Here is a 14,390-nt window from a genome sequence, read left to right as displayed (position 1 = left end):
AGGGCTTTGCACAGAAACAGATATTTCCCCACCACCACCAAATATACCTCACCACATGCATTGTCACACTTGCCTTTCAAGAGTTGACTTTCGAGAGATGACTCATATCTCACTTATATCTCAAGGTCTTCCCGTAGCTAAACTCATGAAATCAAACTTCTCCTCCCCCGTCCTTCTTCACTGATGAGCCTCTAACTTCCAGTTTTGTATCCAGATCAAGACAATTACCCCAGAATCCCAACGAGGCAGATAAATTTACCTTACCTACAACAAGCTGTCTCTTTAACAGATACATGGAGCAGCAAATGGTTTAGGTAATCTCAACTGGGGATCAACTCCTGCCAAGTTTTGACCAGTATTTATTTTYTCTCATTTCCAAATATTTAAGTATTAGAGGTGATGATCCACCATGCAGAAGTGTTAGAAAAGCATAAACATTCCAGAGATTGCATATATTCCTCTAGGAAAATGCTGAAGAAAGGCTGACTGAGGTGTCATTGCTAGGGAAGAGAGAAAACGTGTAGTTTTCCCTCTGCAGATGCACACCCCTTGGTTCTTCTCAGAAGACCGAACAAGGGGCATTTCAGCCTCCTCATGACTCAGGATGCCCTAGGGGAAACTCTGTCTCAGTTCCTCTTTGAATTCCTTGAATAAGCCCAGAGTTTAAAGAAAAAAAAAAAAAAAAAAAAAAAGGCTTTGCCTTATTTATTCAAGCTAACTGGCCTTACCACTATGCTTTTCATGCTGGGGGACTCATGGAGACTCACTCCGCATCTTCACATTTCCAGCTCTGCATTCCCCAACACAGAAATCATCTTCCAAGTCCAGCATTTCCACAGCCCTAATTGCTAGGTTGCCTGGCTATTTTTTTTGCAGCAGCCTTGTTCAAGATGACTTGGTGCTCCCTTTTGAGTCACATCACTTCTGTGATGACCCCATTAATCCTTCTCCAGCAGGTCTTCCCATCCCCAATATCTGTCAACATCTGTCTGCCCACTCACAGATCCTCCATCTCTGCTTCTAAACCTAATCTCAGTAATGTTAAAGATAAAATGCATGTGAACAAATCATTTTTTCCAACTCAGTAAGATGTGAAGTGTTACTCCTCATAGAAGCTCCTTTCTAGTCCTATATGCTACATACCCTCAACTTAAGCATGGTTGCTCAGATGATGAGCCTTTAACTCGCACTGAAATCATAGTAGTAAAACACCAAAACCACTCTAATGATCTGTGCCCATCACAGGACTGGGACTAAATTTTCACTGATCTCAAAAATACAAGCCTATAATACAAAGGGCTGCTTACAATTTGTAGTGAAGATGCACCAGTCCATCRAAGGTTTCCAACATCTTGTAAAATCTCATATCTTTTATTTATTTATGAACAGCCCAGAACTGCTGACTATCCAAACATACTATGCAAGAATCAAGMTGTTTTTTTAAATCTTGCATTACCACAACCAAAAGTCATTTTAAAAATCTATRTTGAAAAAAAAGTGCTAAAAAACCCCAGAACTTAAATTGTCCATACATGACCACTGCTGAGTTAGAGCATTCCTTCAAATTGCTACATCCTGAAGGGAACTGGGAGCATTTTCACAAAAGTTGAATTCTGGAGGCTAAATCTCATTTTCACTATTCATTTAAAACAGCATAAATTTATAAGCTCAAGCAGCAAGCAAAACAGATCTTGACTCTCACTAGCTTCTTAGCTCACAAGTACTAGAAAATAAGCAAGAGGTATTCTTGCTCTCTTGGTTAAGGCAGTAATTTGTTTGGCATTTTTATGTGTGTAGGCTGTTATATCACCATCCAAACTTCCATTAAGGGAATCCACGTTTTGCCCCTACAGACAGCGCAGACAGTGCCAGAGCTTTCCCAACTTCCACAGTTAAGATCATAAGTTTATAAATAATTTTCTTTTGTTAGGATTTTCAGCTCTATGCTGTAAGAGGAAGAAATAAGGGTTGTAGGGCTAATCCTTTGTCTAAACATTGGCCTTGCAATAGGACTGACTCGTCATCCAACTGTAGTCTATGAGYTAGCTAGGAGCATTTAAGTGAATGGTACATTAAGGAAAATTTACTTTTAAGARGGAAATTTCAAAAAAAAAAAGATTCTGCGAACAAAAATAATAAAAGCTTACTTAAATGATAAAAAAAAAGAGAGAGCTGCAGGTGTTTGGGTCTCAAAGTCTTTTAGAGATAGTGGATTTAATCTGAGTAAAGCAGGCAAATGAGCTGCCACGCTCTGTGTGCCTGCTGCTACTTTTACAGCTGCTACCAATAATGAAAAATTGTGTCACTTTTGCTTTCTAAAACTCATGCTTCAGTAAAAAGGAATGTCAAAAGAAATCTCCAAGACACCAATCATTATGCTTTGCAAGGATATCATGAAAGGTTTAAGAGAAAATAAATATGAATGCCTTCCATTTGAGAGAAAAAAACATGTAAAGGTGTCTTCAGAGACAATTATCTGTAGTCTGTATCTAGTAACAAGAAAAAAAAAAGAGAGTAAAGTAGYTTTTCCTTCATTTTTTTGATATCCAGCAACAGCAAAGCCATTTTCACACTTGACTTGCTGTTCCAGACCCACATTCTGGAAGACTTTGCTTCCCTTCATCATAATTACGGAGCATCTTGGGATGACTAAGGATTTACGTTCCTGTTCTTATACACGACAGCCCCAGTGAGAAAGCAGGGATGAAGCTCTTGATTAGGACCGCTTTCGAAACTCATGTTCCTTAGGCATTTCCCACAAATACCAATCATGTGTATCTCATGAGCACAACACTGTACAGACTTTTCCATTTCTTTAACGCTGGTTTGCAACTTCTTCCAATATACATCCATTTTAACAGGCAGGATATTGAATCATTTAAGATGGCTAATCCTCACAACTGAGACAAGATTTCCGTAATAAACACTTGGGGTAGTTTTTCATTCACTGGATCATAGTAATTCCAAGAGTTAAGGTCAAGATGGCATTTAGTAGAAGGGCTGCTACAGTTGTTTTGATTCYTTATTCCAAAAAGAGAAGCCCCAAAGAGCAAAGCACCAGATCCTACAATATGGAGTATAGCCAGGGTCTTCAGTCTTAATATGCAATTAAGAGGAATGTGAACACAGGAAAATTCCCTCTTTATTTCCATCCTGAATATATATTTGTCAAATGTTAAGTCTTTGTTAACTCCTTAAGGAGAATTTCTTGGAACAATTTTCTTTTCATTGGAACAGCTTATAAGTGTAATGACTCTAAGGTCACTGGAAATGTTTGAAGTCGATTTTTTCTGGTACTTAAAAATACTCAGCAGTACATATTGCACATGARGATGTGTAAATAAATATATGTGTACGTGTTAGCCATTCTTTCTCCCGACTACTTGTTTTCAGCTTCTTTTTCTTCAATCCACCACAACTATTTTCATTGGAGTTTTTCCAATGATGTACCATTAACTTATTCCCACTGTGGAAATACTCTGGATAGTTTTGCAACATAAGAAAACATCACAGAAATCTAATTTGTTTCTTGGTGGAGATGAAAAACTATGCTTAAAAAAGGAAGAATTTTTTCTTCTTATCTCAAACAGTAGCAGTTTGTTGAACTGGTGTGACAGTAAATCACCATAAGTAAACGAAGTCTAGCAAATTATTTAAAGATTCAATTTACAGGGACGTGGTTTGCTATAACAGGAACATTGGATCTTCAGGGTAAGTTATCAATTTATTTTTTCTGTGAGGCAACAGCATTTTTTTTCCTTCATTTTATAGGTGAGGATCTAGCCAATACTATTGTTGGATAGTAAATCTTAGCAAGGAACCGCAGAAGACATGGCTTATCGAGAAGCACAGAGATTTAGTYCCAAAACTGAAACTATATCTTGGCTCTTTCCAGTCCATCCTACAGTTCAACAGTATTGGTCACCGTGGTGCCTCCACTGATGTAGATCTGGAAGGGCAACAGAGGGACAACCCCTTCCAGACGTGCTTAACAAAACGGCTACTTAAATATGGGTCAGTGTGAGGACAAGCAACAGCACAGAGAAGACACTGCTTGACTTTTTAAGCTGAGTTTATTGGCCAGAGACCTTACTGCATTGGTAAGATGCATTCAATTTGCTTTAACCAATTTTTGTGCTCTTCTTTTCATGGAATGTTAAGAAAATATACGGAGGAATTCCAGAACTGAAGCAATTTGGCCTAAATCCAAATGAAGTGAGTACAGCTTGGGAGTAGTGCAGACCCCGCCATTCTTTTCTTATGGCATCTTAAGTGATACTCAAGAGACCAAAAAATGCAATCCTTTAACACAAGTGAGCTTCTAAGAAAAAACAGAAAGAGGCCAGTCCTACAAACATATTTTAAATATATTCAGGCATTTTTTCTTTAGAAAAGAATTTGGTGAGGACAGACTCCTTATTAAAGCTTTATCCCAGAGAAATTCTGCTTTCTCCACAAGAAGTTTTAAAACTAAGAGGAAAGAGTAAGTGTTAACTTGGCCTAAAAGATCTCATTCCCTCTCTACCCTAACGACAAAGACAGCTCACAAAGCCCGGGCCCTTAAAAAATAGATCCCAAAACTGAGGAATGTGATATCCCTCCTTCCCTCCACCATCACAGATATTTTGGTTTTGGTCCAGAAGAAGGAAAGGTGAGAGCGAGCAGGGAAACCTTTCAGAAGCAACATTTCAAGTATCTTCTCACTGTTTTGCTATTGCACAAACTGGAAGTCTAGCAGGATGAAAAATTGTACCATATTCACTATTTTTTWACGTATATTCCATTTTTAAAATTTTCCTATCATAAATTCAAAAGAGATTGAATTTATATTTTTTTCATGAAATTTTCCAAGAGAGAAAAATACTCCATTTTTATAGCCTTCCACATTTATCAATATCGAAATTTAAATAGTTTCACCAACTGTTCTCTGGATATACATTTTATGGCCTTTGAGGAGTAAAAACTCTAGTGGAATCTAGAAGTATATCTGCTTCAGAATAAGAAAAAAAAAAAAAGAGCATTTTTATCAAGATATATTGTTCATCAAAAGAGCAACGTTTCAGCATTTATCTAAGCATTCTGTATTTTCCATACAACATACATACCATGAGATAACATGTAGACAACAAGTACCCTGTCTAACCCATTGTGCCTTTCTCCTGCCTTCAGAATTCACATTTAAAAGCACGTATCCCCTGGTAGGGTCAAGCATTTACAAAAAGGTAGCATTACTGATGCTTGGTTTCAGTCTAAAATCTGAATCTTAGACTAAGATCACTAAGATCTACCAAAGACCCTCATCCTAATTCTCCTCCATTTTCTCCTTGTCTCAGAAATACTATATATTATAAAGATAAAATAATTTTCCTTTGAGCTATTTTKGTTTGAATTACAATTCATGTTAACTCTCAGAGGCCATAAGCTCCAAACTAAGGGCTTTATCAGAATTCCAGAGCATCATATTTAAGAAACAATACTGCTTTCTTTGCCATAGCTATGATAATAAACTCTATAATGAAAACTGGGTATGATAATAACATCTTGTTGAATAGGCGAGATGTCAGATTTACAACATATTAAATGTGTTGAATGTGATCATAAAGATACTAACATTCCACTGAGACATCAGAGCTCTGAGCAGGAAGTTTGCAATGAAATAATGCAGCCAATAATGTCACTCTCTCGTGAAAAGGATTTTGAGCATACTCAGATTTTAGGGGTGCCTTCCCAAATGTTTTAGTTGTGAGCTTTTGCCCATTATTTAGAAAATATTCCTGGAGCACTTAAGGCATTTCTTCAGCTGTTTTGAAGACTCCGCCATCCAACTTTCTGAACTTATAGGCCCTGTTGCAGCGAATTAGGTTGTCAGCCTTCACCCTGGAGGGCAGGGAAGAGCCGACACAAACGCTGCAGTTTCACACTGGTAGCAAAGCACCACCAGCTTCTCCATAGAAAGACTATTGTTCTTTATACACTTGCTAGGCCACAGGAATATTGTCCTACACGACTTCAAGCTCTCTCCCTAATGTAACTTGCCTTTGACTTATAATAAGCCTATTCATTCTCGAAGAACAACCCCTTTAAAAATTCAGAATATTGCTTTGATTTTGCCTTTCTTGCCCACTTAAAGCATTGTGTATGCACTGCATTTAACTCACAGCCTGTTTGAAAAGGGAAGAGGAACAATTCTCATTGACGTGCATTCACTGCGGAATGGCTGCTAATATTAACACAGAGATATATAGTCAACGTGCATTTCACTTTAATTAAATTCTGTTCGGAATCATCAATTAAATTGGATGTGGCTGGAATTTAAATTTAACAATAAGAACAACAACAGCCAAAAAAAAAAGAATCCTAAAGTACATGTTTTTAATAACTGAATGCAATCTAAATACCTTATGAGCTTAAACTTCATTTTTTGAACCAGAATCAGCAATGCAAGTTGATGGAAAACACTCTTTAGGCAAGAAGGATTTTCCAAACACAACTAAGCTCTGAGATTACTGTCTGCAACTAAAATTGTTTTTCCCTTCAATTGTTAACCAGAACTGCCSTTGAGGAGATTCAGATGAGCTGCTTTCTTTTCCCATGCCAAGGAGGAACACAGTGCGCCCTGTATGGATTCTGCTCTCCATTGTTTTTGCTTATAATTGGAACAGCCCAGAAGAAAAGCCAAAATAYAGCAACAGAATGACATTTGCTACTGTTAGTTTATAAAACAAGCCACCATTAGTTTGCAAACTGAAACCAAGGAACAGAAAATGGACAACAGAGGGGGAAAAAAATAGTTCTGAGCACAGCGCTGGGGGAAGTTTTTATTGTAAATTAAAAGTTCAACTCCATCTCCATGGGCTGCAGGCCCAGTGCTTAGGAGTGTGAATTTTAAAGCTGGGACATTGGGGTGACCCCTGAGCTGTCTGTAAGAGACATAAGCAACACGAGTGCACATCAGCAGAGCTGACCCTGCCCTGCCATGGGCTGAATGAGCTCAGTGAGGTCCCCTGACCCCCGACAGCGCCAGCCAGAATGACGCTGCCGTTGGAGCACTCGGCAGTGATTCACATCTTCAGAGAAAAGTCCCCTCAGGACTCGGCGCTGGAGCCAAAACCAAAGCAAGACCAAACCTCAAGGCTGTGAGTATCCGGCACAGTCGCAGTGGAAAAAAAAAATACAGCAGTAAATGCACCCCGGAATCAGGTGAAGTGCCTCTGCACATCTGTAAAGCAATGGACTAGGGCAAGCCCTGCACATCTGCTTGGAGGGATCTGGTTGCACACGCACAGCAAGTGCTCCACCAGCACAGCAAAGGTCTTGGAAAGCCTGTCCTCCACATGCTATTCCTACTGGACAACAGTCTGCATAGCAGCATATGGGCAATCCTGGGTCACGCGGGATTTCTAGAAAACCTCATCTATTTTTCCAAGTGCAGGTCAAGTATTTCACCTAAAATTACTTTTCAACAAGTTTGTGGTATCAGCATGGGTGAAGGCCAGCAGAACTGGGCAAAGACCGAGCGGAAAATTAAATCCCATCGTATGTCCTCCCTATCCTCACATCCCCTTCACTTAACTGACGGGAAGAGCAATTTTCCAACCCAAGGAAAGTGAGGCCACCAAGGGCAGACATGGCAGCTCCCGCAGCCCAGCTCAGAGCCCGGGTGGGAGAACAGGCTCCTTTCCTGGGGTGAGTTTGTTTGTTTATTTGTGCTTGGCTCATGTTTTGTTTGTCAGGGTTCTGCTTAAACAGGCAAAGCTGGAAACACTTAAATTACAGTTGTTTGGGAAGTCATTACCGCCCTTTTATCACCGGCTCTATTTAGCTGAAAGCACTAGTTAGATGATTTTTTTTCTTTTCCTGTGTCTTTGGTGGTCTTCTGCCTATTTTAGCCCCTTGTTCCTGCTCTTTTCTTCCTTCTTGCTGCATATCTTTACCTTTCCATCCCTCGCTTTTCTGTTTTGTCTATGTGACTGCAGTTGGTACAACGCGCTCCAGTCAGTGCCGCTCTGTCACGATGGCAGCAGAAACACGAGCATCAATAATGTCATACTGTTAGCAAGAGGGACGGCAATCACATTTTTAAGGACAAAGCACCCGGCCTTGGGGAGCATATACAACACTTAGCATAATTACAAAAGTCATGTTCCCTTTGGCAGCCTATTTTTATTGCATACTTTGTATCAACCACAGGAGGCCCTGGGGCTACTATTTTGTTTGTCTGGAGTCTCTGCATTAGACAAAACGCCCTGGAAAGTCAGTTCATATTTAACCCTATATTTTGTAGATGGAAACCATAATGTAATGCACCTGGATTTCATTATCGATTAACCCACTGAGGAGGGCACTTCTCATAGAGCTCACGGCTGCCAATTTTAAAAGTCTCCAAACTGCTTTGATGCAAACATCAAAAACTTCCGGACTGCACGAACAACTATCTGCCAGACCTCATCGTTTAATTGCAGTAATTTGAACTCAGTTTTATTATGCAACTGCCTGAAAGATCATTAATTACRCTGGTTCATTTGGGGGCAGACAGTCTGTGCTGCGCACAACCTTCACAGCTCTGTGGTGCTTTGCTGCATGAGGCTATTCCCAAGACACTAAAATCGATATTTTAATCCATACTATACCTATACATATCTATCTACTATATCTATACACAATCTCAGCTGAGCTAGGTGTCTCTAACCTCACTGAAATTTAATAGATTCTGCACTATTACTCATGGTTATGCTTTGTTACAGAGTTTAATATCTCACGGGACAAATAGGATAGTAAAAGAAGCTCCAACACTCCTTATTTTTAGTCTAATCACTGAGTAACAGAGCTCCTTTCAGTGGCATGGGCGGTGCACATGGGCATGTTTGAGGTGCTGATGCTACTCCAAAGGATCCATAGGCTCATGGCTCTTCACTATTCAATCACATGCAAAGGAAGAATTATTAGTGTGCAGAAACATAAAGAAACTCTCTTGGCAGCTGTGAAATTACAGCTGTTGTATATGTTTACTTTTCTAAAAGCAAAACAGAATACAAAATCTTATCCGCTCTTAAATTTTCAGCAAACCCCAGCATGCAGTGTATTTCTCAGCGAGATAACTGGAGTTTAAGATCCCCTTTGCTCTAATCAGATAAATTTTGTGTTTATAACTGTTACATTATGATGTCAGTCAGAGTTATTTCAATTCCATTAAAAATAAAACCATCAGCAAAACTTTGGATAGGGAAGACAACAGCATCAATAAAAGAAATCTCTAAAACAAAAAGTCTGGAGATGACATTGTGTCATCTTTGCTTAAGCCAGCTGAAAACTCAAAAATCATATATAATATCTTTTTTTTCTTCTTTTTTTTTTTTTTTCAGTTGGAAAGCCCTGCAACACGCTCTTTGAGTATCTGGGAACCAAGAACTGAGCGTGGTCCCCAAGGGCATATTAGTGAAAGTGCTGCCCTCTGTGAAACGGCTGCACTCAAACTTGCAATTACTTTTATCTTTTCAGAATGTGCAAAATGATACAGTCTATAAAAACAATGGTCTCCACCAGTAATATCAGCATTCAATAGAGTAAAAAGAAAACCTTTTTGAGGCAAGTGATCTCTGGTTAGCATCAGAATTAAGTAGGGTACAAGTGTACATATACTATCTTTTGTGATGCATTTGAATTGTCTTTTTGATATGAAGTGTAATGTAAACTTTGAYGGCAAAATTAAAAACCTGAAGCGTAGGGAGCCAAGTTTTGAACCCTAGAACAGAGCTTTTATTTGCAGATGCAATATCTTGTCTTTAGGAAAACCTAATTACAATAAAGGATGGTTCTGCCAAAAAATCACCACCGAACAACACAAAAACACCTGGAACGGTGCTGTTTAGGTAACTCAACAGTATTTGGAAATTGAGAAGGAATTAGGCTAATAGYCTAGGTCAAAGAAAAGAATCCTCTTTGCTAACAAAGACAGTAGCCAGAGTATTCACCCCCAATGCATAGATTCAGATTCAAAGGTCCATCCACCCGATTCAGTGCAAGGTATGGGGCATTATCCTTTTCTGCATGCTGCTTTTATTCATTTAGCCCTTTACTCTTGTCCAAAAATCCTCAAAAGGAGCAAAACTATTTATTTGAAAGCACCTTACCACAATATTTAATTATCTAGTGTGCAAAAGATTTACATCCAGTGTGGACACAAACRCCCTCATTTTCACATCTGTTTCATGCTCGAATCTCCCTATGGCTCGTGTCTGACAAACAGAAACACGTTTACTATAATTAATATCTGATCTCTCRTTGATTTCTCATTTATCCCTCCTGATATACAGCAAAGTCAGGGTTATTTTAAAAAATGGGCATCCCCAAAAATTAAATTTGTGGCTGCTTCATGACTTAATTATACCAGATTATGTCACAGACTGGGTGTCCTACCCCTGGAAGTGACACAGCTCCTGGCACAGGCTGACAGACCAGGGGCTGCCTATTGCCACTGCCTCTCATGGAGCACCCATGGTCACCACCAAGCAGCCACATCGACCCAGTTGGGGTCACCTTATATCACTCCCTACACACTGCAGCGACAGTGTCTTTTGGTACTGTCTCCCTTTATACCGTAAATTAATGAAGCACCAATCTGTAACGCAATAGGGCTATCACTAAGATGCACAAAATAAGTCATTAAATACAAGCCGCGTAACACACATGGAAGCACTGAAGAAAACATCAACAAATTTGTCTAAGATGCCAACAAACTGTTTAAAAGTCCATTTGAAGGAGTTAAGCAGGTTAACATGACTTTCAAACAGCTGAGAGGGCAGAAACACATAATTGGGGCCTCATGCTCCCTTGCACGCGGCCCAGATTTCATCTGTTTCAGCTGGAATTTTGCATGCAGTGAGAATTCAAAATCCAACAACACTGTTACAGTCTTAAATCACCAGGACTCATTCCCCATACCTATACACACTCTGAAACACAAGAGTTTCAATAAGATTTGCACTGAAAAGACACTGTACAAGCTCCAACTTCTTTTTGCATGTGTTCCTCTGTACTCTTATGAAAATAAATAGAGAGGACATCTAAAAAAATACGAATCAAACGAAGCCAAGGGCCAGACTGCACACATTCAAAAAGGAAAAATACATCTAATTATGTACAAGGTTGCTATGACCACAGGGAAAAAAGCCAATATATTTTCAGTGCTTGGCCCTGCTCTTGGCTTGGCCCTGCTTTTGGCTCATCTTTATTTATGAGTAAATCTTCTAAAAAAAAAAATTTCAAGAAATATTTTTTTTGTTACAAAGAGATGCTATTTTTATTGAAGCATTCTGCAAACATGCTGATTTTCAGCAGGAGGGGAAGAAAAGGATGAATTAGTCTCCAAACAAGAATTTATGTTTTGGAAAAACTGTTTAGATCAGAAATTTTGATATCAGTGATTAAATGTATTCCTTTTTCATCTGCATATTTGCACAGCGTATCAGTAGCAGCAGTGCGTATTGCCCTATGCCTGGGGCACGTTACAACATCATATAAAAACTGTGTAAAATCATTTCCCTTCTACACAAAAAGGCACTTTGGCCTAAAAGTAAGCTAGAAGCGTGTGCTAGGTTGAAATAGCAGCTGATAYTAGCTACCTTATACAACTATCCCTAACAATGCATTTCAAGTGCTATTTTTGTATTACTATCAACATCTTGAAATAGTACAAAAGCAGACTAGTAAAATAAACGAAAAAAAWTTAAGAGTAATTAGTAGAGTTCTGAAATCAAATTCTCGGGAATGTAAAGTGAAAAWTTTCTAAATTTCTAAAATTTTCCAAATTTTCTAAGAGTTTAAGTTCTTTTGAGTTTCCACCTGAGGTTTTCAAAACATTTGCCGTCATTCCAAAGTTGAAAATTGGACCCCAAAGTGCCTGAGCATCCTACGAAGCACAACCCACCACACGTACTTTATGACACCATGCTCAACACCAGCCTAGAAACATCCCWGGCACAAAGCAGATGTGTCCTGCAGGGTTAGGCTCCCGTATCTGCCGGAGGGACACCAGGCCATCAGTGGGAATGCTGGTCACCATCAGCCTTGTCACAACAGGTGCCTGCAGCTGGTCCCTGACAGAGCATCACGGGTCTCAGAGGGCAACTTTGCAGCACAGACACCTTCTCTGCACAGAGCCAGTGCCCGGAGAGCTGGGAGAGCTGCATCCCATCCTTGCAGAGCTGCAGCCCGTGACAGTGATGCTCCTCACCCCAACCTTAGCCGCCAGCTCTCAAAATGGCACCACAAGTCTCGTGCATCCCTAACCCTTAAYGTCATGCTAGTATGACGAAATGGGTTTTATGTTTTTAAATCAAGTTCTAATAGTCAGAGTTATAAGCAACCTTCCCAAACCTCACCCCAAAAACTCAGACCAAGAGGGAAGCCCTCTGGTTTAGAGACCCTAACTTGCACACTGCRATGGTTAATGCTGCTTGGAAGCAGGGAGCGGGGAGAGGCAGGGAGGAGGAAAAGCCCAGTGGATGCAGAGCCTGAAGGCCAGCAGTACCTCTAGGAGGATGAAAGAAGGTGCAGGGGGGACTTGGCAGCTGCACAGACTCTATCCTGCTTTGCACGGTGGCCGCCAGCAGAGCCTGCAGAGTTCATTGCACACAGAGYACAAGCACTTTGCTAGGACAGACCTGGGGACTCGCAGGAGTGAGGACGAAGCTCACGGAGAGGCCACACATGCCCCATCTTTGCGCAGCTCCTTCCACTCCTGCCCTTCTCCTTTGGTAACTCTCTGCTTTCTCTCAGAGCAGCCTTGTCCACCTCCTTGCCCTGCTCCCAAACCAGTGCCTGYATGGGGGGTCCCCCAAGAGCATTCCCTCCTCTCCAAGCCTTACACACTCCCTCCYTCCAAAGCATGCCAAGTACTCCTGCATGAGACAGAACTGCCCAAAACCAGCCCACCTTCGCAGGAAAGCAGAGCGAGAGCCAGACTTAGCAAGCTGGGAAGGTCCTTTGCCTCCAAGCGTCCTTTGCAGGGCACATAAGGATACTCCCCCTGACGAGGCCTGGGTGGCTCATTTGGCACTGCCCAGGTGCGGGGGATGAGGCAGCGCCCTGCAGCACCGAGTCTCCAGACTGTCAAGTGTTCATGCCAGGCAAAAAGCACAGTGGAGAGAAACAAAATTTCCRTGGTGGAAGCTGGAGGTGAAGAGAGGGGGTAGAAGAAGAGGAGAAAAGGACCAGCATTTAAGTGTCGCTCAGTTAAAACCAGCTTTTAAATGACTCTCATCTGTTGATTTCTGCAATGCTTTCCGTGACTGCCCATGTGCTTTATCGCATTTTTTGATACATGCAGCAGCTTCACACACGTGCCTGCCTGCATACACACCCAGAGCACAGCTGCTTCCACAAGGTAACCTCACCCGAGGAGCAACCACCATCAATTAAACACATCTTTTGGGGATGGGAATAATCAGAGYTCATCAGTAAAGCGATATGCGTGTGCTTGTTCTTTTGCATGTTTCGCAAAAAGCACATCTCCTGTCAAGCGTTCTGGGGCATTTGTCMCCATTAAAAGAGCTTTAAAATTCTTCCCCAAACCAGATGATATTTCTCAAGTACGCAGCTGAAAAATGAAAACTCAGGGTTGGATTCATCTTTCTTAGTTTGAGAGGCCTACGCTAAAGTCTTCCTCCGAGCTAGCAGCTGAAGCAGTTACTCATTCCGTGCATATGATTCACCCCCCAAAAGTGAACGTCTCCCCGGCAGGATGAACGCAGCGGGTTTCACCCRTTACGCTGTAACCGCAGCACCCTCAGCCCCGATGTGCTCCTGGACGTGCCCATCCAGCTCAGGGACCGCAGCAGTAAGGGACAACCCAAACGAAGCAAGCACAAACACACGCGTCCTCCCCAGCAATGCCTTTGTCGAGGTGACACTTGCAACCTGGTCACTAAAACCTTGCACTTCAGCGAAAGCCKCTGCAAAGGGCGGCCCTCCCTGGGCGCAGACAGGGCCCCAGAGCCCRCTGCAAACTCCTACGTTCCCCAAGTCCCCAGGGGAATAGGAGTGTCCCCCCCGGACCTCCACGCCGTAGCACTCACCTGAAGCAGGTGGTGAGCTCGCCCGTGGGCTTCAGGCACGGGTACCGCGTGGTGGCGATTTTGTTCTCGGAGCAAACCTCCCTGCGAGAGGGCGAAATGGAGCGGGGGGCGAGTGGGAAATAAAGAAAAAGAAAGAAAAAGAGACGTTGGCGGGTGACGGGAAGAGCAGGGCAGGCGCGGCGCGGGGGGCACCCACCTGTCGCCGTCCTGGGGCTCGTGCCGGTAGGTCCAGGCGTGCGCCAGCGCCAGGAGCAGCAGGAGCGGGGCCAGGCTGCGGGCCGGCCGCCCCATCGGGCCGCCTGTGCCGCGCGCGCC

General features: G+C 41.8%; 1 protein-coding gene across 1 annotated transcript in view; it reads right to left on the bottom strand.

The window, feature by feature from the left end:
* Window positions 1-14,366, bottom strand: part of CCBE1 (collagen and calcium binding EGF domains 1) — a 91,123-nt gene extending 76,757 nt beyond the window's left edge. Inside the window, exons 1-2 of the mRNA XM_026045008.1 lie at window positions 14,272-14,366; window positions 14,076-14,156 (exon numbers count right to left, since the gene is read on the bottom strand). Of these exons, the coding sequence (XP_025900793.1) occupies window positions 14,076-14,156; window positions 14,272-14,366 (176 nt within the window). The remainder of the gene's footprint in view (window positions 1-14,075; window positions 14,157-14,271) is intronic.
* Window positions 14,367-14,390: the final 24 nt, after the last annotated feature.

This window comes from Nothoprocta perdicaria, unplaced genomic scaffold (genome assembly GCF_003342845.1).
Source record: "Nothoprocta perdicaria isolate Ctin4 unplaced genomic scaffold, notPer1 scaffold_393, whole genome shotgun sequence".
Classification (NCBI taxonomy): Eukaryota; Metazoa; Chordata; class Aves; order Tinamiformes; family Tinamidae; genus Nothoprocta; species Nothoprocta perdicaria.
The sequence above is the reverse complement of the archived record's forward strand: the minus strand, read 5'-3'. Positions and strand labels throughout refer to the sequence as shown.